This window comes from Branchiostoma belcheri, unplaced genomic scaffold (genome assembly GCF_001625305.1).
Source record: "Branchiostoma belcheri isolate BF01 breed outbred unplaced genomic scaffold, Haploidv18h27 scaffold40, whole genome shotgun sequence".
Lineage (NCBI taxonomy): Eukaryota > Metazoa > Chordata > Leptocardii > Amphioxiformes > Branchiostomatidae > Branchiostoma > Branchiostoma belcheri.
The window spans coordinates 1,293,346-1,315,622 of record NW_017804021.1 but is presented as its reverse complement, the minus strand read 5'-3'; the positions used below and the strand labels follow the sequence as shown (position 1 = coordinate 1,315,622).

Sequence of the window (22,277 nt, the reverse complement as noted above, 5' to 3'; positions counted from 1 at the left end):
CCGATCACCTGTGCTCAGGTAAAGAACACCTATGCGGGGATTAGATAACACGGATCAACACACCTGCATACTGTAACAAGGCAGGGTCGGCTGGCGGTTAGAGTAACAAATTTTGATCACATCCTTCTAACGTTGCACCTCTTCCTAAACTTTACAACATATCCTACCGTTACCACATCTTGAACCCGTGCAAGTTAGAGAAATAGTAGACTCTCAGCTGCTCACTACATTTTACAGGATAGTGACCCGGCATAGCTCAAACCAACACTTAACTGTACTCCATGAAAGCACTACTACTACTACGTATACTAGGCAGGTTAGGTTTGCTTGAATGAATAAACAGATTCTAGAATCACTAAATCAGAATCTAGAATCACTAAACAGAATCTAGAATAACTAAACAGAATCTAGAATCACTAAACAGAATCTAGAATAACTAAACAGAATCTAGAATCACTAAACAATATAGAATCACTAAACAGATTCTAGAATCACTAAGCATATTTTATAATCACTAAACATATTTCATTTAATCGCTAAACAGATTTTAGAATCACTAAACAAATTCTAGAATAGTTCGATTTGCCTGAAGGACTGTAGAAATCACTAAACAAATTCTAGAATCACTAAAGAGGTTCTACAAATGCAGCGACGTAAAAGAGACAACTCACCGAGCTTTCAAAAACAAAAACGGACTCGTCCAAAACATACCAGAGCCTACATGTACCCGTCTCCTGCTATCTATATCACAACTCTCCTCTCTTGAACTGCTGGCGTGTTGCCACGTACACTTGAAAATGACCCGGGGACTAGTGATACACTTCTAACCCAAGTCACTACGTCTCAGTTCGCTTGTTTTAGGTCTTAGATGAATTAAGATTGATAAAAGATTACCTTTTTCGTTCGATAATGGCATTCGGCCAGGGCCTTGGCAATGAGAACACCCTACTAGGGCCATAGTAAGTAAATTTCATGGATGGCATCCTCCGCAGATGCGATAGGGCGATAAAATAAGGCGGGAAAAAGAACAAGATTCCTACGTAGTATACGTTTGTAGGAGTTGAAGCTTTGAGATCAGAAACGTTAATGTTTTTTTTATTCCTGAATTCAGCAGTATTACAATGTACCTGTCCTTGTAGTTGTGTTTTCATCTCATTTAATTAGAACGCTTGTAGAAAAGGGCATTTCCTTTCTATATCAGGTGAATATTAATGCGCGCATTGATGTTACTCACAAGAATGATTTGCTGTGGCCTAAATACGCCTGGCGGGTCACAGTCAAAGTCGTCTGCCATGAAATTAGATTATTATTTTCGATCGCGATATCGGATTTGTATTGGGAGATTGCCATGTCTGCGGACGTGATGGTAGTAAATTACGCTTGGCGATCGACTCTGGAGATGTTTTGGCGCCGCAAATTGCAGACTGGCGTGTTTTTGCTCAGACTGGGAAAAGGGCAAGTCAATTCTGTTCAAGGTCTTGTTCAACTTAACTCCTGTAAATTGTATTTGATGGAGGGTCTATTTGGGTTCTGGTGAATGCCATACGTGCTCGATTTTCAGACAAAGATTTTCAGGGTTAGCTTATTGGTCGTGTTGTCAAAGATTTGTGAATATTTAATTGAGTCTTCTCTTTAACTGTTTTAAAATATTTTTCCTTTAGATCAGGGACCTTTTTCTCTATCACGGGGTGCAAAAAAGGTCTGCCTAGCTAACTATAAATTTTTTTCGTTTTATTTAGATCGGCACTGTCTCTATGTTCGTTGTGCTTTCGAAAAGTGTGTCCAGTTTCCAAAGGCCACCAGACAGACGCCTAGCGGACGACGGAAGTATAAACATTGAAACTAACGTCGTCTGCTAAACTCCCAGCATGCATTGGAAATCCAACATGGCGGCGCCCAGCAAAGAAGAAATCCGTCTCGAAGGAAGTTTACCACCTCCAGACCAAGTGTTCAAGTCTTCTGAGGACCACTCGCTGTGCAAGCTGTAGGAGGAACCTCACTTTACAATTGACGTTAAAATCACGATACAGACATGTTGTTTTCTCTCGCTATTCAAGATGTTAAACTTTATGACAAGTGGGATGGGAGGGGGGCATTGAGAAACGTCGAAGAAACGTAAAGTTGTGTGTAGCATCCGTGTTGATAATGAAATTTGAGAATGATGTAGCCTTGTTTTAGGCGATGTCAGAATATTATAAAATGCTTTGAAAACCGTTGATCAAGACCTGAAATCTGATGTTTTTGTTCTAATTTGTTAACTTGCAGTTGTCTGAAGCAGTACTCCAGGTATACCTGCCCCAGATGTAACATAGCTTACTGTTCCTTGTCCTGTTACAGATCAGAGGTGAGAAACAATGTGATGTTTATGCTGTATTCTGTTTATAAAAAAAATCATATGTGATTGCAAAGTAAAAGACATCATATTCCGATAACTTATAACCATTAAAGAAGTTTCCATGCTCACACAATGAAAAAATTGCTCAAGCAACTGGATAAATTTTTAAAACCATCATTTTATCATCGACATAAGTCATCATCGACATTTTAAGTAGCATTCACTACTTTTCATGCTCACTTATTTATCCTATTTGTTAACCTAATATGATAGAATTGTCTCCAAGGTTTTCTATCTTTGTTTTAACAGAAACATGAAGGGTGTTCAGAGCAGTTCTACAAAGAACACATCATTGAGGAGCTGAAGCAGCAAAGAGGAAGGTAGTAGTAGATTGGTTTATTATTGTTGCTTCACAACAAACATTTACAGTCTCGCACTGAATTGAACTGGTAAACATTAATATAACAGGTAGTGACATAATAACATATTTAAAATACAGGTAGAGATATCACGATTAAAATCACTCGTTAACATATAGTCGTGCCAATTATTCATATAAAAGTTATGACATATCATATTTAAAATAGAGGTGGAAATATCACATATTAAAATCACTATATTACAAATTGTAGCAGCACAAGAATCTATAGGTACATGTACATATCATGAATTAGCCATGTCACGGTTAATCCTGCAACTCTTCCCCCAAATCCTGCAACCAGTCCCAAGAAATAGGTCTAGTGAAAGCTTAAAATTAAGCTGCACCACAAGATTTTCCTTTCTGCTGCCAAACCCCATAACCAATACAAATTTGGGGCCAGACAGCTACCTCAGCAGACTGAAGATTAAATAGATATTGCCAGTCTACTAAATTTTGTCAAAGTTTTCTTTTACTGTGGATTGTCTGAAAATGACATGATGTGACTTTCCTTCCCAGCCATGAGGAGAAACAGAAGGTTCTGGAGATGCTGAAGAGACTGGAGGACCAGGAGGAGGAGGAGGAGGAGGAGGAGGAGGAAGATGAGCAGACACTGGAAGACAGACTGCATGGGCTGGACCTGGGTGAGCTTTCAGCAGAATTCTAAGTTTAATCACACAGTGAAAACCCAGTCCAGGAAACTGTTAAAATTCAGTATGTGAACAGGTGGTCACTTTAGACAGGATTCTGAATGCTTTGTGTTCTTAGTGACCAGGTGGTCCTTATGTAGAGGTGGCCACTTACCATTCAGGCTTGTATGTCTTGTGTCAACAATGTTGGTATGTGAATAAAGAATTCAATTGAAGCTTTACAAATCCTGTAACATGGTACATTTGACTCCTATGTATAGGGACCACAATGACCAGATTATATCGATCACTACAACATGTACATGTCACTCCCATGAGTGGTCTTCTTAGGCAGTTTTGTTCATGATCAGTTCAGTCTCATGATATCAATGAAAAAATAACATCATGTCTACTTTGTACATGTAGACAGGGACACAGAGGCCATCTGGGATCAGCTGACAGACCAAGAGAGAGCCGAGTTCCAGTCAGTGGTGGAGAAAGGCATGCTGGGAGAAATGCTGGAGATGTGGACTCCCTGGTGGAGCCTATCACAGGTACATATCCCATCATGCACTACATCACATAACAATCCACATAACAATCTAAATGTTTTAGAAGAACCCCAGGATATTTGGAATGAAACAAGTACTGGCTCCTTTTTACACAACTTTTTGAGCGTATCGTTTGAGAACAGGGCTCAAAATACCCATTTCTTGAAAGTGCATAATATATAATCAGCTGAAATTGGAGCTGTGCAGGTACATGTATTTCTGGTGTCTTCCTTCACCTAACCTGCAATAGTCCATGTACTGGCCATGGGTTTGCATAATTGTAAATTTTTAATAGGTACATTATAGCTACCACCTATGTGATGTATAAAAGAATTAATGGCATTGGTTTCTGAACAGTTTTTAGTATGATCCATATTTTCCTAAATTCTGTATGATGTAGGTAAAACTTGTCTGGTGTAGGTAATTTCCAATGTTACCTGTACCAGTGAAGGTACTAGTATGCATAATAAGTATTTCAAGCCCTGGAAAACATTTTTGAAATGACATATACAACATTAACAATTGTGAACCTGTGATCCTTGATTTCTGACAGGAACAGGCCTCTCTGATTGAGGAAGTTGGGACCCAGCAGGACTCAGTAACAAAGGAGACAGAAATCAGAACAAACACAAACTCCCCTCCTGCCTTGATGGCAAAGATTCCCAAGTTGTCTTCCTTACTTAAGGTGAGACCACATGCAAATTTCATTTTATGGTCTTCTGATGTTTAATCTTTTTTAACTGAACTGTCTCACAAAGAAGAGTAACAATTCTCAAATCTTATTCTCATAACTACTGATAATTTCTCAACATCACACTATCATTGTCAAGGGATTGAAAAATCTGTCATCTTTCATTTTATAGCTCTTTTTGTATCATTTGTTTTGTACATTTGTATTCATGTATTGTTCTTTGCTTTTGGTGATGGCATGGAAATAAGTCATAACTTATGTGTGTTGTCAACTTGTCACCATGTATTTTTTATGAATATAGCAATTTAGTAAAGTGCATCTAATCTATGATTTGTCTTTCTTGTTGTATTTTCCACAGGGTCAGCCATCTGAGTCTATAAAATACAACATTGTGAATATTCTGTATCCTTTGCTTGGTCCCTTCATGACAGATACACATTACTAGTACTTCATGTTGGCTGTACAGCTATAAAGTTTACAAACTATTTAGCAACCAATCACTGCTAATGTGTTAAACAATGAAAAAAATGTTTCAAATGTATTGTAACTGACTGTTAAAATTTTTGAGTAAAAGGTATTTTAGCTGCAAGGCTGCCAGGTTTTAAGCAGGGGTCATGCCCAAAAGTGCAGAAAAAACAGCCCTTAGACTACCTGGCAGGGCCTCCTGGTACAACTGTGGCTTAAACATATAAGTTGTGTTCCCCTTGACTAACATTACCTACAGCCACTGTTATGCTTATGTGGTCAGGCTGCATAATGGAGACCATTTCACTGTGCCAAGGCAAGCAGCACAGGTACTATTTATGTACTTTTTCACTTGTGGCATCTATCAATGGCCCAAGATGACAACCATAGTAACTCAAACAAGTCAGTTGATACCTACCTGAAGTTGTTTTCCAAACACTGTACCCATTCCTTTGTGTTCGCTATGTAAGAATGAATAGATAGAACAATGTAACTGTTGTCACTACAGGTGCAGAATTGTTGACTTGCAACATTCCCTCCCATACGTTATGTAGGATAACAAGTCATGCATAATTGCTACATGACGTAGCAAGAAACTAGCCACTGTAGCTGTGCAATGTAGCTGTTTGCAGGTTTTGCTCAGGTTCAGTATGTTCTGCTGACCTGCTGCTATGTATATTGGCACAACAGAGACTTGTTAACCAATCCAGCATACATGTATCTTGTTCTGCAGGAATTGTTGCAGCTCTGCCCTGTCTTTACAGAGAACTCCTGTTATGGTTGTGTAGGAGAGGCTTTACACGCAGCCATGTCAAATCAGGTAATGCCACACTCAAGTCAAAACAACAAGTCTTTCCCTGCCCCTATATGGTGAATAAGGCAGCACCCATCTCTGTTTTGGTAGCCCTTGGACAATTGTGCAATCACTACAGCAGGGGGCTAGTCCACTGGTTGTGGTGTTTAACTCCCACACTCTTTCCCATACACTGTATGCTGAGTGCTACATGTATATAAGCAGAAAAGAGAATTTGTACCATTCTCAGGTACAACATGGCTAGGGATCAAACTCACAAGCTACCAAATGTGAACCTTGGCCACAGTGACCTTATAAGTACAAGGCATTTTCATGATAAAAAAATGTGCATGTTTTAAGATAGCCAATGAGACTTGATGTCATTGGTGTAATCACGGAGTTAGATCTCAGCTATACTAAACAAGCAATGCAATATATATTTTGTAAGGACATAGTAATACTGTATACTGTATGTAAAATGTATATAATATACATTGTATCTGAATAATTCTCTGTGTTAATGTTATGACAATTAATATGTAGTCCAAACAATTAATAACTTTGATACATCTCAGTTATCAGTTATCTGCTATCATTCAAGAAAGCAAACGTGCTTTAGGTTGGCTAATTTCCATTTTGGACCAATATTTCTTACAGGATCCCTCATTGGCCAACACTGTGTCCTTCCAGTCACTTGTTGTAAAAGATGTGTCCTGCATTCTGATTGGTCCCAGTAAAGAAGACAGCTTGCGGTTTGTGCAAGCTGCACTGTCAGATCTTCATCAGCTCTTCTCTGTGGCCAGGAAAAAAGTGGAGAAAGGTATAATGTCGACATGGTATCCCCAAGGAAATATTTACCTGTACACAGGGATGTAGCCAACTTTCATGGAAGACTGTCTTGCACTGTCTGACATAGCTCATGTGTTCATTTGAAATCCTGTAATCCTGTAATCCTACAAATTGTCCATACATGAACATGTATTTCTGTTGTAGAAACCCAAGTAGGGTAGAGCGCAATAGCTATCTACCACAAAAAAAACATGATCATAGCCTGTCCAGAATGTACACATCAAGATTGGTTCTGCTGCAGTACCATTACAAGCTGTTAGGTGGCCCAAAATCTAATCATTACCAGGTCCCATACAGTATCAAATATCAAGACAATCCATCAAAGCCTTTTTGAGTTATCAAAGATAACTTTTTCCACACCACTTGGAAGTAAAGACAATCCACTAAGCCATGCTCCTTATCCTATATCCTTTAAGATGCTAGCAGTACAGACCAGACAGAAGAAGGTCCCATAAGTCCAGAGCTGAGACAGAAGTTGTTCCTGTGTAAGAAGAAGTGTGAGTTTCTCCTGGCCTGGTGTGGAGAACATGGGACCCAGCTCACACCTCTAGCCATGGACTGTAGTCAGGAATATGGTAAGTTTTCAATTCCATATCTCTCAATATCTAAAACCAGTATGTTTGGAGAACCTACTGCACCTGTGGGAAACCCAGATTTTTAATACAATTTTCATTTGATGAAGTTTGCTTGTTGCAGGCAAAATCTTTATTTTTCCAACACGACATTTCAAAACTGTTGACAGAATGTCATCCTTAAATACGTGAATATGACTTTAAGCATGGAGGTAAAAAGAGAAGGAGGGAGCTCAAACTTTCTGCCTATTGTCCGATGTCTCTTTTTACCTCCATGCTTTAAGCAAGACATTCTGCCGAAGTGCTATGCACAATTTGTGTTTTGAAAAGATGCATGTGAACAAGAAGATGAAAACAGAAGTATCACCAGGCATTGTACTGTTGTAACACAAACATCAGTTTAGTGGGTGAAATACTCGATGAGTGCTTAGTTAGAAGTACATGGGACAGGGAAACCGGCAGCAGAATAATCTAAACCAGGATAGTGAGTGAGTGAGTGACATATTTATTTATTTATTCATAATTGTAACATGACAATACAAAGTGTGCACTAGGCAGCAAGCATGCTGATAGCGTGCACACCTAACACATACCTGGACATAATGTACATGTACAACATTTTCATTTCATCACTTTTGTCAATGATTATAGAATGTTTTTCTAGTTCTCTACTGTACATGTTGTTCTGTTGTTATATGGCCTATGCTAGACTAGGTGTATAGTATAGTATGTGTATGTAGGTTCAGGTACATATATGTAATTTCTGTCCCCCTGTTCCTCCCAGCCTCCCTAAGAAGAGAGTTCTCCCAACATGAGAAGACAAAGTCGGAGTTGGAGAAGGTCTGGGGAGGATCCAAACCACCAAAAAAGGAGGAAAAAACACTAATCCAAGAACTCTCCTGACACAAAGGGACTTGAACACAATATAACAATTCAGTCTTTTTGGAAATACATGTAGGGACACTGCACAATTAATAAAAAAGAAATTGTCTAAAGTACCCAAATATCGTTATTTATAATTTCGTGTGGCAGAAGCGTCCTCGACCTGGGCCGAAACATCCTGATTTGCTGGGGGCTGAACTGTTCATGGGCTGAAGTGTCCATCATTCTTTCAGAAAAACGTGGCGGAGGTAGCCTAAAAAAAAACACGTAGGGACAAAAAAACATACGGCGGGTTGTGACCCTCACTTATGTGTTGGGAGCTCCTAAGTAACTTTCAATGTATCTTTTCCCCTTTAGCATTTATGATTATGTTTACCTTTGCAGAAGGAAAGCATATCTTTTTTGCTCTGTTTCTTCTTCCTCTTCTTATTCTCCAAACAAATAAGGTCAATGACCTGAATCAGACCATGGTAACTAGTGTTGGGTTACATCATGTTGCAATTTTATAGCAGGAGGGATTTAGACTCCGAGTGGAATGTGTTTGAGTAAGAATTAACAGAGCAGACCATATGCGAATATGCATTTGCTTTGCAAATGTTACCTTTCTAGTTTACTCCTTGCGTCTTTCAGCCTGATTAAATCGCATGCTTCACTGACGTCCATCCGACTAATTGACGTGCTAGGAGGAAGCAAATATGCTCGCGGGTGGATTATCCTGTGCGTCCTGCTGTTTTCAGATGCCATTCAATAAACATGAAAAGCGTACGGAAATGGAAAGTAACGGGGGAGTATTTCACTAGAAGATGGCATTTTGATGACCTTTAGTTCAACACCTGTGTCTCACAGGAATTGATAATATTCTCATTTGCATTGATGTAGAAATGGTGTCAAAGTGATATCGTCAAACAGGTTGTCATGGCAAGGCTAGCGGTAGGGGTGGCGAAACTATGGTAACATTGACGTCACACCCAATATTATAATATATTCTCAGCTTGGCTAGTTGGTAGGCACGGCCAACAGATCAAGTTATATATCTACGGTGCGGAAAAAGGTGGAAACCTCCCCAAAATCAGCGTTTATTGCCATAGATGTCTATTGCTGTAGTTGTCTATTGACATAATTGTCTTCAGTTGGCATCGCAAAATGAACGGCAGCACGACGAACCTCACTGCAGGAAACTCCACGGTGTTCTCGACTTTCTGGAAGTGTTTTTCCTGGTACATGGAAAACAGCATAGAGTACGACCTGGCTGTAGCCGCGTGCTGTCATCTCCCCAATCCGTTTGCGGACGAGAACAAGAAAGTCGGGATCGCCTCCGCCGCTGTCGGGACAGTCGCTCTCCTCATGAACGCCGTGGTTCTGTCCGGAGTGCTGAAAAACCATCAGCTGTCTAAACCCATGTACATGTTCGTGGCCAACCTGGCTACGGCCGACTGTGTGACGGGCTTGTTCTCGTTCTTCCTCTGCGCAAGATTCTTCCAGTTAGAACTCTCTCGACCGTGGCCAACGATGTGCTTGCACTGTATCTTCTTTCTAGTGTTGGCCCTATCAGCAGTCGGCGTGGTCCTCCTGTCCGTGGACCGCTATCTGTCCATCCTCCACCCGATATTCTACCAGACCCGCATGTCTGGGCGACACGTTGCCGTGAGTTTGGGGATCGCGTGGCCAGCTTGTGTGCTTGTGTGCTTGTCTCCTCTCATGGGCTGGAACTGCATCAATATGAACACAGAAACCTGCATAACGACCCTGCCATTAAGTTACCTGATTCTGTTCAACAGCATCTTGTTCATGGCCGTAGTCATAGTGGTCTTCGTCAACGTCAGAATCTTCATCGAACTGAAGCAGCGCTTCTCCAGAACCAAGCCCCCCGGGAACCCCCAGGACAACCTGCCCGCCGCACGCCGCAGGGAACAGCGAGTCGCGGCCAGACAATACCGGCAGTTACAAAACGTATGGAAGATGCAGGTGACCGTTCTCATCATTGCAGCGGTGTTCATCATCTTCTGGCTGCCGATCTGTATCGGGGGTGTGCGGCAGTTCGTGTGCTTTGCGAGAGAAGACTGTGAGATAGAGGCAAAGCCGTACTGGGGTTTGCTGGTGGCGCTCTGTAATTCGGCGATCAACCCGGTCATCTACGCACTCAAGATCAAGAAGATTCGGGAAGCCGTGCATCGCAGGGCGCGACGACTCGCCACCGCGGTTCGGGAAAAGTTGGGGTGGTCATCGAATCGAGTGGTGAACATTCAGATTGTTGGAGATCCGCGAGCAATGGACGTACATGTAGGATCAAGCGCGGACAATCGGACGGACCAGCCGCTTAAATGGGCGGTCAGTCGAAGAGCCAATCCCATAAACCGTATTGGAGATGAGGGGACAATGGACGCTGTTGCAGGACCGAGTACGGACAAGCGGACTGACCAACCGCCTTTTAAATGGACAGTCAGTCGAAGAGGGGCAGAGAATCCTAAAAACGCACTGAGATCAAACCGTGTTGGAGTTTCAGGGACAATGGACACTGTTACTGGACCAAGTACGGGCGATCAAACTGACCAGCCACCGTTGAAATGGGCAGTAAGTCGAAGAGCGGATCCCAGAAATTAACGCACCGAATTCAAGGCGTCCTGGTGTGCTTTACCAAGAGCAGTGAAGATCGTGATGTCTGCTGTTGGAACCTCACGCAACGAGTGAGAAAGGTGTGTCATTGACATTGTGTAATAGGGTGCTCTAGCACTGTGTACATGTATATTAACAGTTTCTTTTACATTCTGGTTCCTTATACCTTATTTCCCTTGTACACGCGTGAGTCACTTTAAAGTGGCACCACTCTATAGCTATCTGTAGTAGAAGGTCCTGATAGAATACGCGCTAGCTGCTTGGACATAGCCTTATTTGGAGATGTTTAAGGGGCTGACCAATAACATCAATAAAGAAATGGAGAAGATGAATTGTAAAGAAGGGCTGCGACATTTTGCCAAGAAATCTGTGTGTGGGCGATTAGAGGATATAAAGGCATGTACGTTGATGAAGATTAGACATGTATTTCATGTAGGCATGTATCTCTAGGCATAAAGGCATTGATTTCGTGTAGTCTAGCCAGTGCAGAGTCACCTTCATGTCAGCTTGTGGTTACATCATTCCCCCCCACTTCCTGTGGCTCTACTTTAGTCAAACAACTATGGACAAACATACCGAAAACAAAGCCTCTTGTGCATGAAGGTAAGGCCATGTACAACATTTCATTTCAAGACCAGCTTTAATCAATGATTATTGAGTCAGTGTTTGTCTAGTTCTCTACCACACATGTACATGTATATTCTTCTTTTTTGATTTGTATGCTTTGCCCTCTATGTTAGACAGTATAGTATAGTATGTATTGTATATGTAGGTTAATGTACAGACAAGTCATTTCTATCCCCCCCCCCCCACATTCCTCCCAGCTTGCCTAAGAAGAGAGTTCTCCCAACATGAGAAGACACAGTCTGAGTTGGATAAGGTCTGGGGAGGATCCAAACCACCAAAAAAGGAGGACAAACCACTAATCCAGAACTCTCCTGACACAAAGGCAGAGGGACTTGACATAAAGATAACATAATATAAAAGATCCTCTGTAAAGGATACTGCACAGTTAAAGAGATTGTCTTAACTACCTATTGTTATTTATAACAAACGAAAAATTTAATGCAAAAGTTATGGCATGTACAATAAGTAATAAAAAGCTTTCAGAACTACATTTTTATCTTTCAAGAAGCCACTTTACACATTATGTTCACCAAATTTACTGTCTTATCTAATATTTAATGCTAAGGGCTTTTCTAATTTTCCTGTATAAAAAAAAGACATTTTCTATCAAACGTATAAGAAGAGAAATGACTAGATTTGAAAGGACAAGGGTCAGTGTGTCCCAGGGTTCAGAGGTCAGTGTGTCCCAGGTTCATAGGTCAGGGGTCAATGTTATTCCAGGGTCAGTGTTTGTCGAGGGTTCGTGTCAGCAGCTCGTTGAGTCTGTTGAGCATGGAGCGAGGATCCTCGATCAGACCTGCTGCCACCAGGGCATTGTCGTACACCTGAGGACGGGATAGATGGATGGATAAGTAGAAAGGTAACGATTGCAAAGCCAAAGCACATAGCATAATGTTTACCTTCGTGGTCTAGAGCACTCACTCTAGCCTAAGTAACAAACTATTGCTCTGTTAATTCTTACTCAAACACATTCATATGGCTAACCAGCCCCTCCAACTCTGTCCTGCAACTTGCAACATAATGTGACCCAATACCAAAGGTCAGGGTATCTGCTACAGCACCAGTTACAGCTCTTCTGTATGGGGTTTCTGGGAATGGAATAGTCCCCCCAATAATTACACTATACTTAGTATCCTGATAACTTCTTGAGCGTGTTGAAACAAATAAACAAACAACTCTAATCCAGTGACCTTGTGAGCCATTCTAGTTGTATGTACATGTATGTATACATGTATTGAAATGGAACGTTGCTATGATCTGTTATGTGATATAAACAAATAATGTATGTCTGACCTGTTCAGCTACCAGTCTGGCCAGCTCCGGGTCACTAGACTTCAGCTCAGAAAGCTTCAGCATGATTGGATGGCTGTGACAAACAGAAAAGACAGTTCTCAGCACACAATTATCTAAACGTTAAAGGTAAACTTAAGGTAGTCTCAAAGACTTTTTCAGACCGTAGGGCCAGTGGGTTGCTAATCCAGGTTTAAGGCATGGTATTGGAAGGTTTAGCCCCTTCCCTCTCCTTCCACTGCATTTTTTATCTCCCGATCTGTTGTGCCTTTTTGAAGGATGCAATGTCTTTCCCAAGGAAACCAGTGATCATGCCCACCCAAAGAAATCTAGAATAGGTGGAGCTTGCAGGAATGTTAGACAGTAGTTACCTGCTGTTAATCTCCAGTGTTGGCTGTAGGAACTTCCACCTCTCTGCCTCAGACTGTCCAGCGAACGCCGTGCGCAGGTAATGCCGGGCCGCGCCCATCTCCATCACTGTCACCATGGCAGGATGGGAGTCCAGACGCGTGCTCACCTGGGCAAGAAATCTCCCTTTAATGCTCCACATTATAAAATGTATAATTTTTTGAACTTTGAACTTTATTTGATAAAAAAACAACATGGCAGGAGAAACTCCTGAGTTGTTTTGTGATTTTGCAAAAGTCTAAAATTCAACATACAATAGTCTAAAATTCAACGGTAAAATGCAATAAGCCATTATTATCATATAGCCAGGTGGCATTGACCAATCAGAAGCCCCCATTCCATATTGATTAAATTATCTAAATAAATTATTATTATTAATTAAATTAATATCTTAATTAATTAAAACATAGCACATATAATGTGGCCACATGAATATACAATTTCAAGGCAAGTTCACATACAAATAATCTGCAGGAGAAGAGTCTGAAACTCAATTTACAACTGTTTCTGCTGCATGATTTTGAGAGTTCTGGGAGTAAAGGATTGTCTGTGTCTTTCAGTACGACTTAGTGGAACCTTGTGAGGTTACGTAATAAACAAGAACAGTGCTTACATGTATACAGTGAAACTGCCCTAGAACACCACTCCAGCCAATAAAATCATTGAAACCATAGTTGCTTTGACTTTTCCACATGGACAAAAATGTCCACGTGGACAAAAATAGATAATTCATTGGTACCTTGATGTTGGTGACTTTCTCCCCCAGTGCTGACCTCATCCAGTCCATGAGGGCGTCTGCCTTACTGGGGCTCAGGGTGACTGAAACATATTATTAATATGATTAATGGGAGACTTCATCTGTGTTCATGTAAGATCCCACAAACAAACTTATTGAAAAGAGTAGGAGTCCTTCTTGAGGTGTGAGTGGTTCAAACCATTCTGCTTTTACACAGCTTGTACTTACTGTACAAAACTGTTATGTTACACCTTGCAACATGTATTACAATTTGCCATACATGTACCTCATTCCAAGCCTAACATTTGCTGGTTGTACCCCATTCCTAGCCCTACCTTTGCTATAAATGTACCCCATTCCTGGCCCTACCTTTGCTATAAATGTACCCCATTCCTAGCCATACCTTTGCTGTATAAATGTACCCCATTTCTAGCCCTACCATTGCTGTGAATTGTACCCCATTCCTAGCCCTACCTTTGCTATAAATGTACCCCATTCCTGGCCCTACCTTTGCTATAAATGTACCCCATTCCTGGCCCTACCTTTGCTGTAAATGTACCCCATTTCTAGCCCTACCATTGCTGTGAATTGTACCCCATTCCAAGCCCTACCTTTTGCTGTAATTGTACCCCATTCCAAGCCCTACCTTTGCTGTCCTCTGTACTGTCCTCCACCTTATCACTCTCCAGGACTTCATTCTCAATGGACTTCAGGTTCAGGGTTTTAAACTGGCGCAGCTGTAGCAGCACTAACTCATCATACTGCTCATAGCAGAACAGCACCTGCAAGTTATATAACAAAATCCATAGGTTATCAACTAAACCATTAACAATAACAAAACCCACAGGTTATCAACAGGTCAGGTACTAAACAATTAACTATAACAAAACCTATATTAGGTTACCAACATGATACATACATGATTTGCAAAGCAATAGCATAATATTTACTTTTACATGGTCTAGCCTAACAAACTACTGCTCTGTTTTGTCTTATTCAACCACATGCAGATAAAGTGACCAGCCCCTCCAACTTGCTACATAATGTAATCCAACAACAGTGTGTCTGCTACAGCACCAATCACCATGGTGAAAGGAGAAGAAGAAACTGAGCAAAAACAGTATGTTTTCCTTCTGTGAAAGTAAACATAATGAATCTAACAACTTCCCAAACCCACCTCGATGTCCTTTTTCTTCAGTGCTTCGTAGTACGGCGATGTCTCAGCCAGCTGTCTGCTGGGTGCTGAGAAGTAGTAGATGTTCCTCTGTCCTGGCCTCATCCTCTTACAATACTCCTCAATCCCCACCAGGGTTCCCTCAGGCTCTGCACTGGACTCAAATCTCAGCAGCTTTGCTATGGACTCCTGAAGGAGTAATCAAATTGAATTTCAGGTACATTAACCCATAGCAACATACTACATACAGAGTGAACATGGAACAACTGATACACGTTTCCGAAAAAAATGCACATGTGGTAAACCTCAATAAATGGAATAAAACAAAACAAAGTAAGAAATAAAACTGGAAAGGTGACTTAAAAGCAAATACATGATGTTTACCTATGAGTAATAGTATACTGTCTATAGCTTAACAAACAGGGTGTTGATTACAAAATGTACATCACCATGGTGACAGGTGTCTGGTCTAGGTCATTGAACTTAAGAGTAGAAGAAGAAGAAACAGAGCAAAAACAAGATGTTTACATAAGAAGGAATAAAATGGATTATAATAAAAAAAGATCCTCACCCTCTCATCCTGGTCCTCCGTAGTGACGATGCCCTCTCGCAGGTAGAACCCATAATCCTCAAAAAACCTCCTGTACGTGTCGGCATCCCGCCGCGCCTTGTCACTCAGGAACTTCACAATCCTGCTGGTCAGGACACTACGGATTTTCCTGGAGGGAGGGGATCAAAAATCTATACAGGAAAGCAAGTGTCTAGTGTACTCAAGTGTCAGTCACCCTAGCCTGGGTGCCATTCTCCATAGTTTCTACCAGCTGCTACTATCGGCCAGTGATATTATATACATGTATAGGAGCCAGCAAAAACTACCGAGGATGGTACCCAGGTTATAGTCACCTTGCTCTGGACCAAAAGGTCGTGAGTTTGAATCCCGACTGTAAAAGTAATTCAACTATTCATTGATGAGTTTAAGATCACTTTTCACTTGAATTCAGGTTGAATATGCTATCATGTAGGTTAGTGTAGGTACTTCTGATGTCTATGTGCACCTACGTGTAACCTGCACTGGTCTGGGTTATATACAAATGTACATAACAATATAGCTATATTGACAGTTACCACCTCTGAAGTGCAAAAAGAAATACTGGCAATGGTTTCTGAATAGTTTTTAGTATGATCAATATTTCTTAATTCTGAGTGGTGCAGGTAAAATTTGTCTGGTGCAGGTAATTTTCAATGTTACCTACAGCAGTACAGGTATAGAGAAAAAAGTATTTCTAGCCCTGAATTTAACACTGTTGTGTAAGTCACCTGATGAGTGCACTGTCCTGTAGCAGTTCTCGACTCAGGTTCAGGGGGATGTCCTCACTGTCCACCACACCTGGGCAGGTGACATAAACAGATGAGAACAGTTCATACAACACATCCTTTTCTAATGCTGTAGGTTTTATCAGGCTCTGTATTAAGCATGTCGACAGAACATACTGCACCTGTGTGAAACCTGTAATGTATGCAGTATGTACATAACACTTCAACAGGATCTTGTTTAAGGTTGTATTTGTTCACATAAGGATTCCCATCTATAGTTTTCAAATGTTGTGTCTACAACAGACAAACCTCTGATGCAACAGTGACAAAACATTCGATGAAAGCCATGACAAATTGAGACCTGAATCAGAGTAACTGCTCTGTACCTTTCACAAAGCGTAGCCACTTGGGCAGGATGGTTTCAGCCTTTGGCTGGATGAGAACCCGCCGGCTGTACAGGGCCACGCCACCATGGCCCTCCTGTCGACTCATGTCCCACATCGCTACAGGAAACAAATTAACAGAGGAACACATTTTGTTACATCGCCAAAATACAATGTATCAATCAAAGTGGAAAAGTAACATTTGCAAAGCGAATGCATAATGTTAACCTTTGGCTTTACCTAGGAAAAACACTACTATTCTGTTTATTCTTACTCAACACAATCTTATATATTGTGACCAGCCCTTTTAACTCAGTCCTGCAACTTGCTATCTATGGCAATCACTCGTGATCTTTATTTGCAATCAGATACAGATTCATGTACAGATACATAGTCATGCACAGATACAGATTCATGTACAGATATACAGATTTTCGAGTATGATGACCGTGTCAGTCCCTACACCTGAGTGAGGGTTACATTTGACACGGTAGCCTTCGCGTGGATTTGTTTAAGGTGGATAACAGGTTGCGAATCTGAGACCCACACACTTGGGCATCCGTCTTCCCCAGCGGATCCATCGAGGGAGACGTGCTGGTTCCGGTTCGGGTGCTTGCAGCGAGCTGCCGGTGACTTGGTTACGCTCAAGTTCCGCCTTGACTACGCCAGCCCGCCTGGCGCTGCTCTCGTCCGCCAGCTGAAGCCAACTGCCGTTGGAGACTCGACCCTCTAGTTGAGGGGGGATACGTGTAAAGTGCCTTTCCCAAGGGCACAACGTCGGTGCGCATGTTCGGACATGCCCCCGTGCTCCGACCCAGGTTCGAACCCGGGGCTCCTTGTTGAGCGCCGAACGCTCTATCCACTACGCCACACGACGCCACATAACTTGCTATATACGTGTGTAATGTAACCCAACACCACAGGATTGTCTGCTACAACAGTTACCATGGTGACAGCCACCTGGTCTAAGTTAGTGATCTTAGATGTTTGGAGAAGGAAAAGAAGAGGAGGAAAAACAATATGTTTTCCTTCTGTGAAGATAAAGTTATGATGGGCCAAGTCAAGTGAAACAAACAGTCGTACTCGGCTTGTGTGCAGGGATGTAGAACAGGCTACGGATGTTAAGAGGAGCGTCGGTTTGGTAGTGTAGCCGGTACCGCGGGCTGTCGTAAGCGTTGGCCAGGAAACGATAGAACTCCTCGTGCTGTTCCTCCGTCACATTCTTGGCATCCAGCATCCAAAGTGCCTAAGCATGGGGAACAGAAGTGAAAATTCCTAGTTTGTGTGGCATACTGTGCCTACTGTGTGGCCCGGATAGCTAGACCTATAAATTTTCATGTATAAAACAGCATATTTACATGATTTACCATTGTGATCACTTGATCGATACCCACCTCTACAGTGTTGAGCCGTTTCCCATTCAGGTAGATAGGGCAGTTCACAAAGTTGCTATACTTGGTCACGATTTCTGTTAGGGAGGAAAAATATGTTCAGATCGTTACTAGTATCTTTATTACCACATGGGATGACAAGAGTCTATCTACATTTGTACTTCACTGTTACAGTACTGTAACTACTATGTAGAAATTGTTACCTTTGATGTCGTCCTCTCGTGCAAACTGCATACACTCCGGCTTGAGGTGGACCACGATCTTCGTACCGCGCTGAACACCTTCAGCCTCCGCGAGCTCGTACGAACCAGAGCTGACAGGAAACACCAAACACCGGTCAATTCTAATTTATACTGACACAGGCAATTTGTATGATCAAATTCCCACAATTTGTAAGTCAATATATGTAAAAGCAAAACAGGAGCGTAGTCACTAGTAGTCAGAGCTCAAAATCCTTTTTGGCCATTTGGTCAATGTTACACTGCAATTTTGCCTGTTGCAGACAATCTCTTCCAACACAACATTTGAAAACTATAGACGTGATATCATCCTAAAATATATGAATACACTGTACGACCTTAAACTAGACATTCTGCCAAAGTGCAATGCAGAATGCATTACAGGTTTTGCGCAGGTGCAGTACATGTACGTTCTGACAGATGCTCACCCATCTGATGTCCAGCAGTACCCGGGGCTGTCAGGCAGGTGCGAGCGGGTGAACACCTGGACCTTGCTGCCCACCATGAAGGTGGAGTAGAACCCCACACCAAACTGACCGATAATGCTGCTGGCCGCTGTCGATGACTGACCGCGATTATCCAGCTCACTCAGGAATGCCTGTAGCAAAAAAAAATAAAATAAAATTTAAGCTTCTAGTATCTTGATTTTCTTTCTTTGTGGTGTCAAACAGCCATATGGTTAGGCTGGTGGGCATGGAAGCGATTTTTCAACAAGGAAACTTTCTTAACATCCTGTATTCTGTCTAAAAATACTATTACAGATCTGTGAAAATTTCTTCAGGATATATTTACCTTTGACCCAGATCGAGCGATAGTTCCGAGGTTTTCGATGATTTCCTCCTGCGTGAGTCCGACGCCCGTGTCCTGGATGATGAAGGTTCCCTGCACCAGGTCTGTACCCAGGTGTATCTCCAGGGGCACCGCTGGCTCACTGCTGCCCCCTTGTGTCAGGGACAGGTACCGCAGCTTCTCCAGGGCATCACTGGCATTGGATATAAGCTCCCTGACAAAAACCTGCAGAGATTATAATATACTCAATGACACTTAATTATAATCTTCAACTTCAATCTTGTAGCTTGTTTTGGGGCTGTTTCAAACGCTTCAAGTATGAAATGATGATGAAAATGTGCTAAGAAATGGCTGTAAATGTCCGTATCAGACAGGTCTTCTTATCCAAAATATTTTATTTTTTGCTGCTCTGAAATTGCATTAGATCATACAGTATCTCAACTCAGTTTGGGTTTATGAATGATTAAAGATATCCAGTGGGCTGTTCAGAAGTCTTAAAACTATTGATAGGAAGACAAGCGTCAGACTCACACAATACCTCTTTGTCAGAATAGAGAGACTTGGCTACGATGTCCAACAGTTTGAGGGTCTCGGCCTGGAAACTGTGCTCCTCTCCAGATCCTGTAGGAATACATGAAATGCAGTCAAGCCTGTAGTGAGTATGTGACCATCTCTACATATACTTTCTTGTAGTAAAGAATAGGCAGCATGAGTCCATGTTCATGTATCCTTACTTAAGACAAGTTAATCACAAATTATTTGGTTTAGTGGTCCGGATGGTCTTACAACAAGGTGATGTAACCGCTGACCTGTGACCTTTTCTGTGTCCTTGATGATGTTATGAAGGTCAGGCTCCTCAGTCTCTGCTGCAGGACTCTCCGACAGTAGTCTGTCATGGGACAAGAAATCGGATAGTGAGTGAGAAGGTAGAGACTCTGGTCTTTGTTGACTTGTAGAGCCTACAGAGGAGGCTAGATTAAAATGCTCCACAGAAGATCAGATAGGGAAGAATCTGGAAATGCAGGGTTCGAAATGATTTTTGAATGTCCATCAATATTTCAGGTTGCTATTTTATAACACCAGCTGTTTATTTCAGAAGGCAAGCTGTTAGTCAGGCCACCCATAAAGGTATTGCTCACAATCACATGCTGGCCGAGGTGGTACATAATTCATTTCAGAAGCTGTAAACCAGACCGCTGTAATCTTTTAAAAGTTTGCTTTTTATAAAAAAAAGAGCATCTCCAATAAGTTTCGCACAGAAAACATGGCTTGCATAGGGAAAGGGCGTGCTTTGGATGCTGAAATGTGTGAACAAATTACCTGTATCCTGTGTGAAGTGTTCTGCTGTGGACATGTCGGAGTCTCAGATACTCGGGAAACTGTGGAGGGATTCTCACAGGTCTGCATTTCACAGCTATGTGTAAGGGGAAAGAAGAATATTTATACAGATGGCCTATTTCATACAAAACCACGCTTAAATTAAAAATATACATGTACACTGTATGGTATACCTGAATGTGTTAGGGTTAGGATTGGGCATGGTTCTTGATAGTCTCCGTGTATCCAAGAACGTACTGCTTCCAGGCACGGTTCTGGATACACCACTATCCAGAACCGTGCCTGAGAAATTGTTTTGGATAAAGCTTGGTTCTGGATACATAATAATTTTGCAACAGTGCCCCCATCATACCATGGTGGGCTCACGTAACTACCGTGATGATTCTGCTTCACGTACAGTAGAAACTTTAGAACTTAATAATCTTTTAAACTTTTAGGCTTACACTACAAAGTATATTTCTTAAAACGTAACATACTAACATATTTCTGTGACGATTTAATATTGAAAGAAATTTTGGGGTGAACGTGCACGTGGGGAGGGGGGCAACTGTTCAACCAATCCTCCTCGCAGAATCAACTTCAATCTGTTTTGACTTATTTTAAGCTACTTACCTTGACCATTAGCTCGGCCAAGCGTATGCCCGTTAGTGTAGCTGACTGCCCTCGAAGAAACGGTGAAACAGGACCGAAGTCGTGCGAAACGTGCGACAGACATGGAGGCCGCCATCTTAGTTACGCGACGGGGTAGGTATTGTTTCTTGGCTGCAGTACCGAGACAAATCGCCAGGTAGCGCGCGTAACAAGGGAAAATTTTATGTTTACTTTTTGGAGGGACGGAGAGGGAGAAAGGAAGGAAGAGCGAGAGGGGGGGGGGTGAAAATGTGTACGATTGATTGTTTGGTTCCTTTCCCTTGTACTTGGCTATTACATTCCCATTCCCAAACTAGAGGTCGGAGATCTCATGTCTTCGTCAGAGGTACATCGTTCTAGAGAAATTAACATGCGTATTCTTCACTCTTTTTAATAATCAATTTGGTCTAAAGAACAAAAGAATCTCTGTACTATTTTTATGGTACAGAACACCCTGAAACGGTTTGCCGCAGATTATACAGATGCGTCGTCACCCGTGTGATGGAGAAAGCGCACAGGACCTTAGGTCGCCTCTCTGGCGTCATTGGGATTTGGAGCGAGCCTTCTAAAGCGATTAGCGATTAGCTAGCTATGGATAAGGCCAAGGCCAGCAAGCTGCTTAAACTTGGCTCTGTCACCTCTGACGTCATATGGGATTTGGAGCGAGCCCTCTAAAGCGATAAGCTATGGATAAGGCCAAGGCCAGCAAGCCGCTTAAACTTGGCTCTGCGTCATTTGGGATTTGGAGCGAGCCTTCTGAGGGGCGATTATAGCTATGGATCAGGCCAGCAAGGCGCTTAGATATGACGTTAACGTCATTTTTTTTACAGAACAATTCTTGCATTTGGGGCGTAATCATACTTATTTGTCAGCAGCAAAATACGTAGCAATCAATGGGTGTGATAGTCTACAGAACATTTGTACTTTTCCACTCATTTATCTCCTCCAGTAAGGACACGCGGAATATGACGTCAAACCCAATATTTTGTTTGGACCCGTGACACGCTGCATGTTGTGGAATCCTGGTGTTGTTCCGCGCGTTTGACGTCAGAAAATGATGCAACAATCACTGAGCCCTGATTGGTCCACGTGCCAGATCTCCGCGCTGATTGGCCAGGACCATAGGTCAACTCGCCCGCTTCCCGCAAAACTTCCGGCTG

General features: G+C 42.0%; 3 protein-coding genes across 3 annotated transcripts; 2 read left to right on the top strand and 1 right to left on the bottom strand.

The window, feature by feature from the left end:
* Window positions 1-1,860: 1,860 nt before the first annotated feature.
* Window positions 1,861-8,534, top strand: LOC109477490 (zinc finger HIT domain-containing protein 2-like). The gene is made up of 12 exons (XM_019778775.1): window positions 1,861-1,984; window positions 2,266-2,344; window positions 2,645-2,715; window positions 3,273-3,397; window positions 3,809-3,936; window positions 4,487-4,618; window positions 4,983-5,026; window positions 5,349-5,418; window positions 5,823-5,909; window positions 6,465-6,702; window positions 7,148-7,306; window positions 8,088-8,534. The coding sequence occupies exons 1-12, from the start codon at window positions 1,869-1,871 to the stop codon at window positions 8,204-8,206; spliced, it is 1,368 nt and encodes a 455-aa protein (XP_019634334.1). The 5' UTR covers window positions 1,861-1,868; the 3' UTR covers window positions 8,207-8,534.
* Window positions 8,535-9,328: 794 nt separating this feature from the next.
* Window positions 9,329-11,547, top strand: LOC109477489 (adenosine receptor A3-like). The gene is made up of 2 exons (XM_019778773.1): window positions 9,329-10,624; window positions 11,539-11,547. The coding sequence occupies exons 1-2, from the start codon at window positions 9,329-9,331 to the stop codon at window positions 11,545-11,547; spliced, it is 1,305 nt and encodes a 434-aa protein (XP_019634332.1).
* On the bottom strand, window positions 11,420-21,256 carry LOC109477544 (heat shock protein 75 kDa, mitochondrial-like). Its single transcript, XM_019778857.1, has 18 exons — window positions 21,100-21,256; window positions 20,470-20,563; window positions 19,959-20,038; window positions 19,688-19,770; window positions 19,153-19,374; window positions 18,789-18,958; window positions 18,325-18,434; window positions 18,125-18,198; window positions 17,814-17,976; window positions 16,734-16,850; window positions 16,351-16,420; window positions 15,605-15,752; window positions 15,037-15,222; window positions 14,506-14,641; window positions 13,863-13,942; window positions 13,087-13,232; window positions 12,719-12,791; window positions 11,420-12,249 (listed from the first exon to the last, which is right to left on the bottom strand). The coding sequence occupies exons 1-18, from the start codon at window positions 21,212-21,214 to the stop codon at window positions 12,148-12,150; spliced, it is 2,169 nt and encodes a 722-aa protein (XP_019634416.1). The 5' UTR covers window positions 21,215-21,256; the 3' UTR covers window positions 11,420-12,147.
* Window positions 21,257-22,277: the final 1,021 nt, after the last annotated feature.

Bases quoted from the DNA above. Each gene is read 5' to 3' on its own strand.
- LOC109477490 (XM_019778775.1), top strand. From the start codon at position 1,869: ATGCATTGGAAATCCAACATGGCGGCGCCCAGCAAAGAAGAAATCCGT. The intron at 5,027-5,348 runs GTATCCTTTGCT...CATTACCTACAG, and splicing joins TACAACATTGTGAATATTCT to CCACTGTTATGCTTATGTGG. The intron at 6,703-7,147 runs GTATAATGTCGA...ATATCCTTTAAG, and splicing joins CAGGAAAAAAGTGGAGAAAG to ATGCTAGCAGTACAGACCAG.
- LOC109477489 (XM_019778773.1), top strand. From the start codon at position 9,329: ATGAACGGCAGCACGACGAACCTCACTGCAGGAAACTCCACGGTGTTC.
- LOC109477544 (XM_019778857.1), bottom strand. From the start codon at position 21,214: ATGGCGGCCTCCATGTCTGTCGCACGTTTCGCACGACTTCGGTCCTGT. The intron at 18,435-18,788 runs GTGAGCATCTGT...GTTTCCTGTCAG, and splicing joins TACTGCTGGACATCAGATGG to CTCTGGTTCGTACGAGCTCG. The intron at 18,199-18,324 runs GTAACAATTTCT...CCTCCCTAACAG, and splicing joins ACGAGAGGACGACATCAAAG to AAATCGTGACCAAGTATAGC.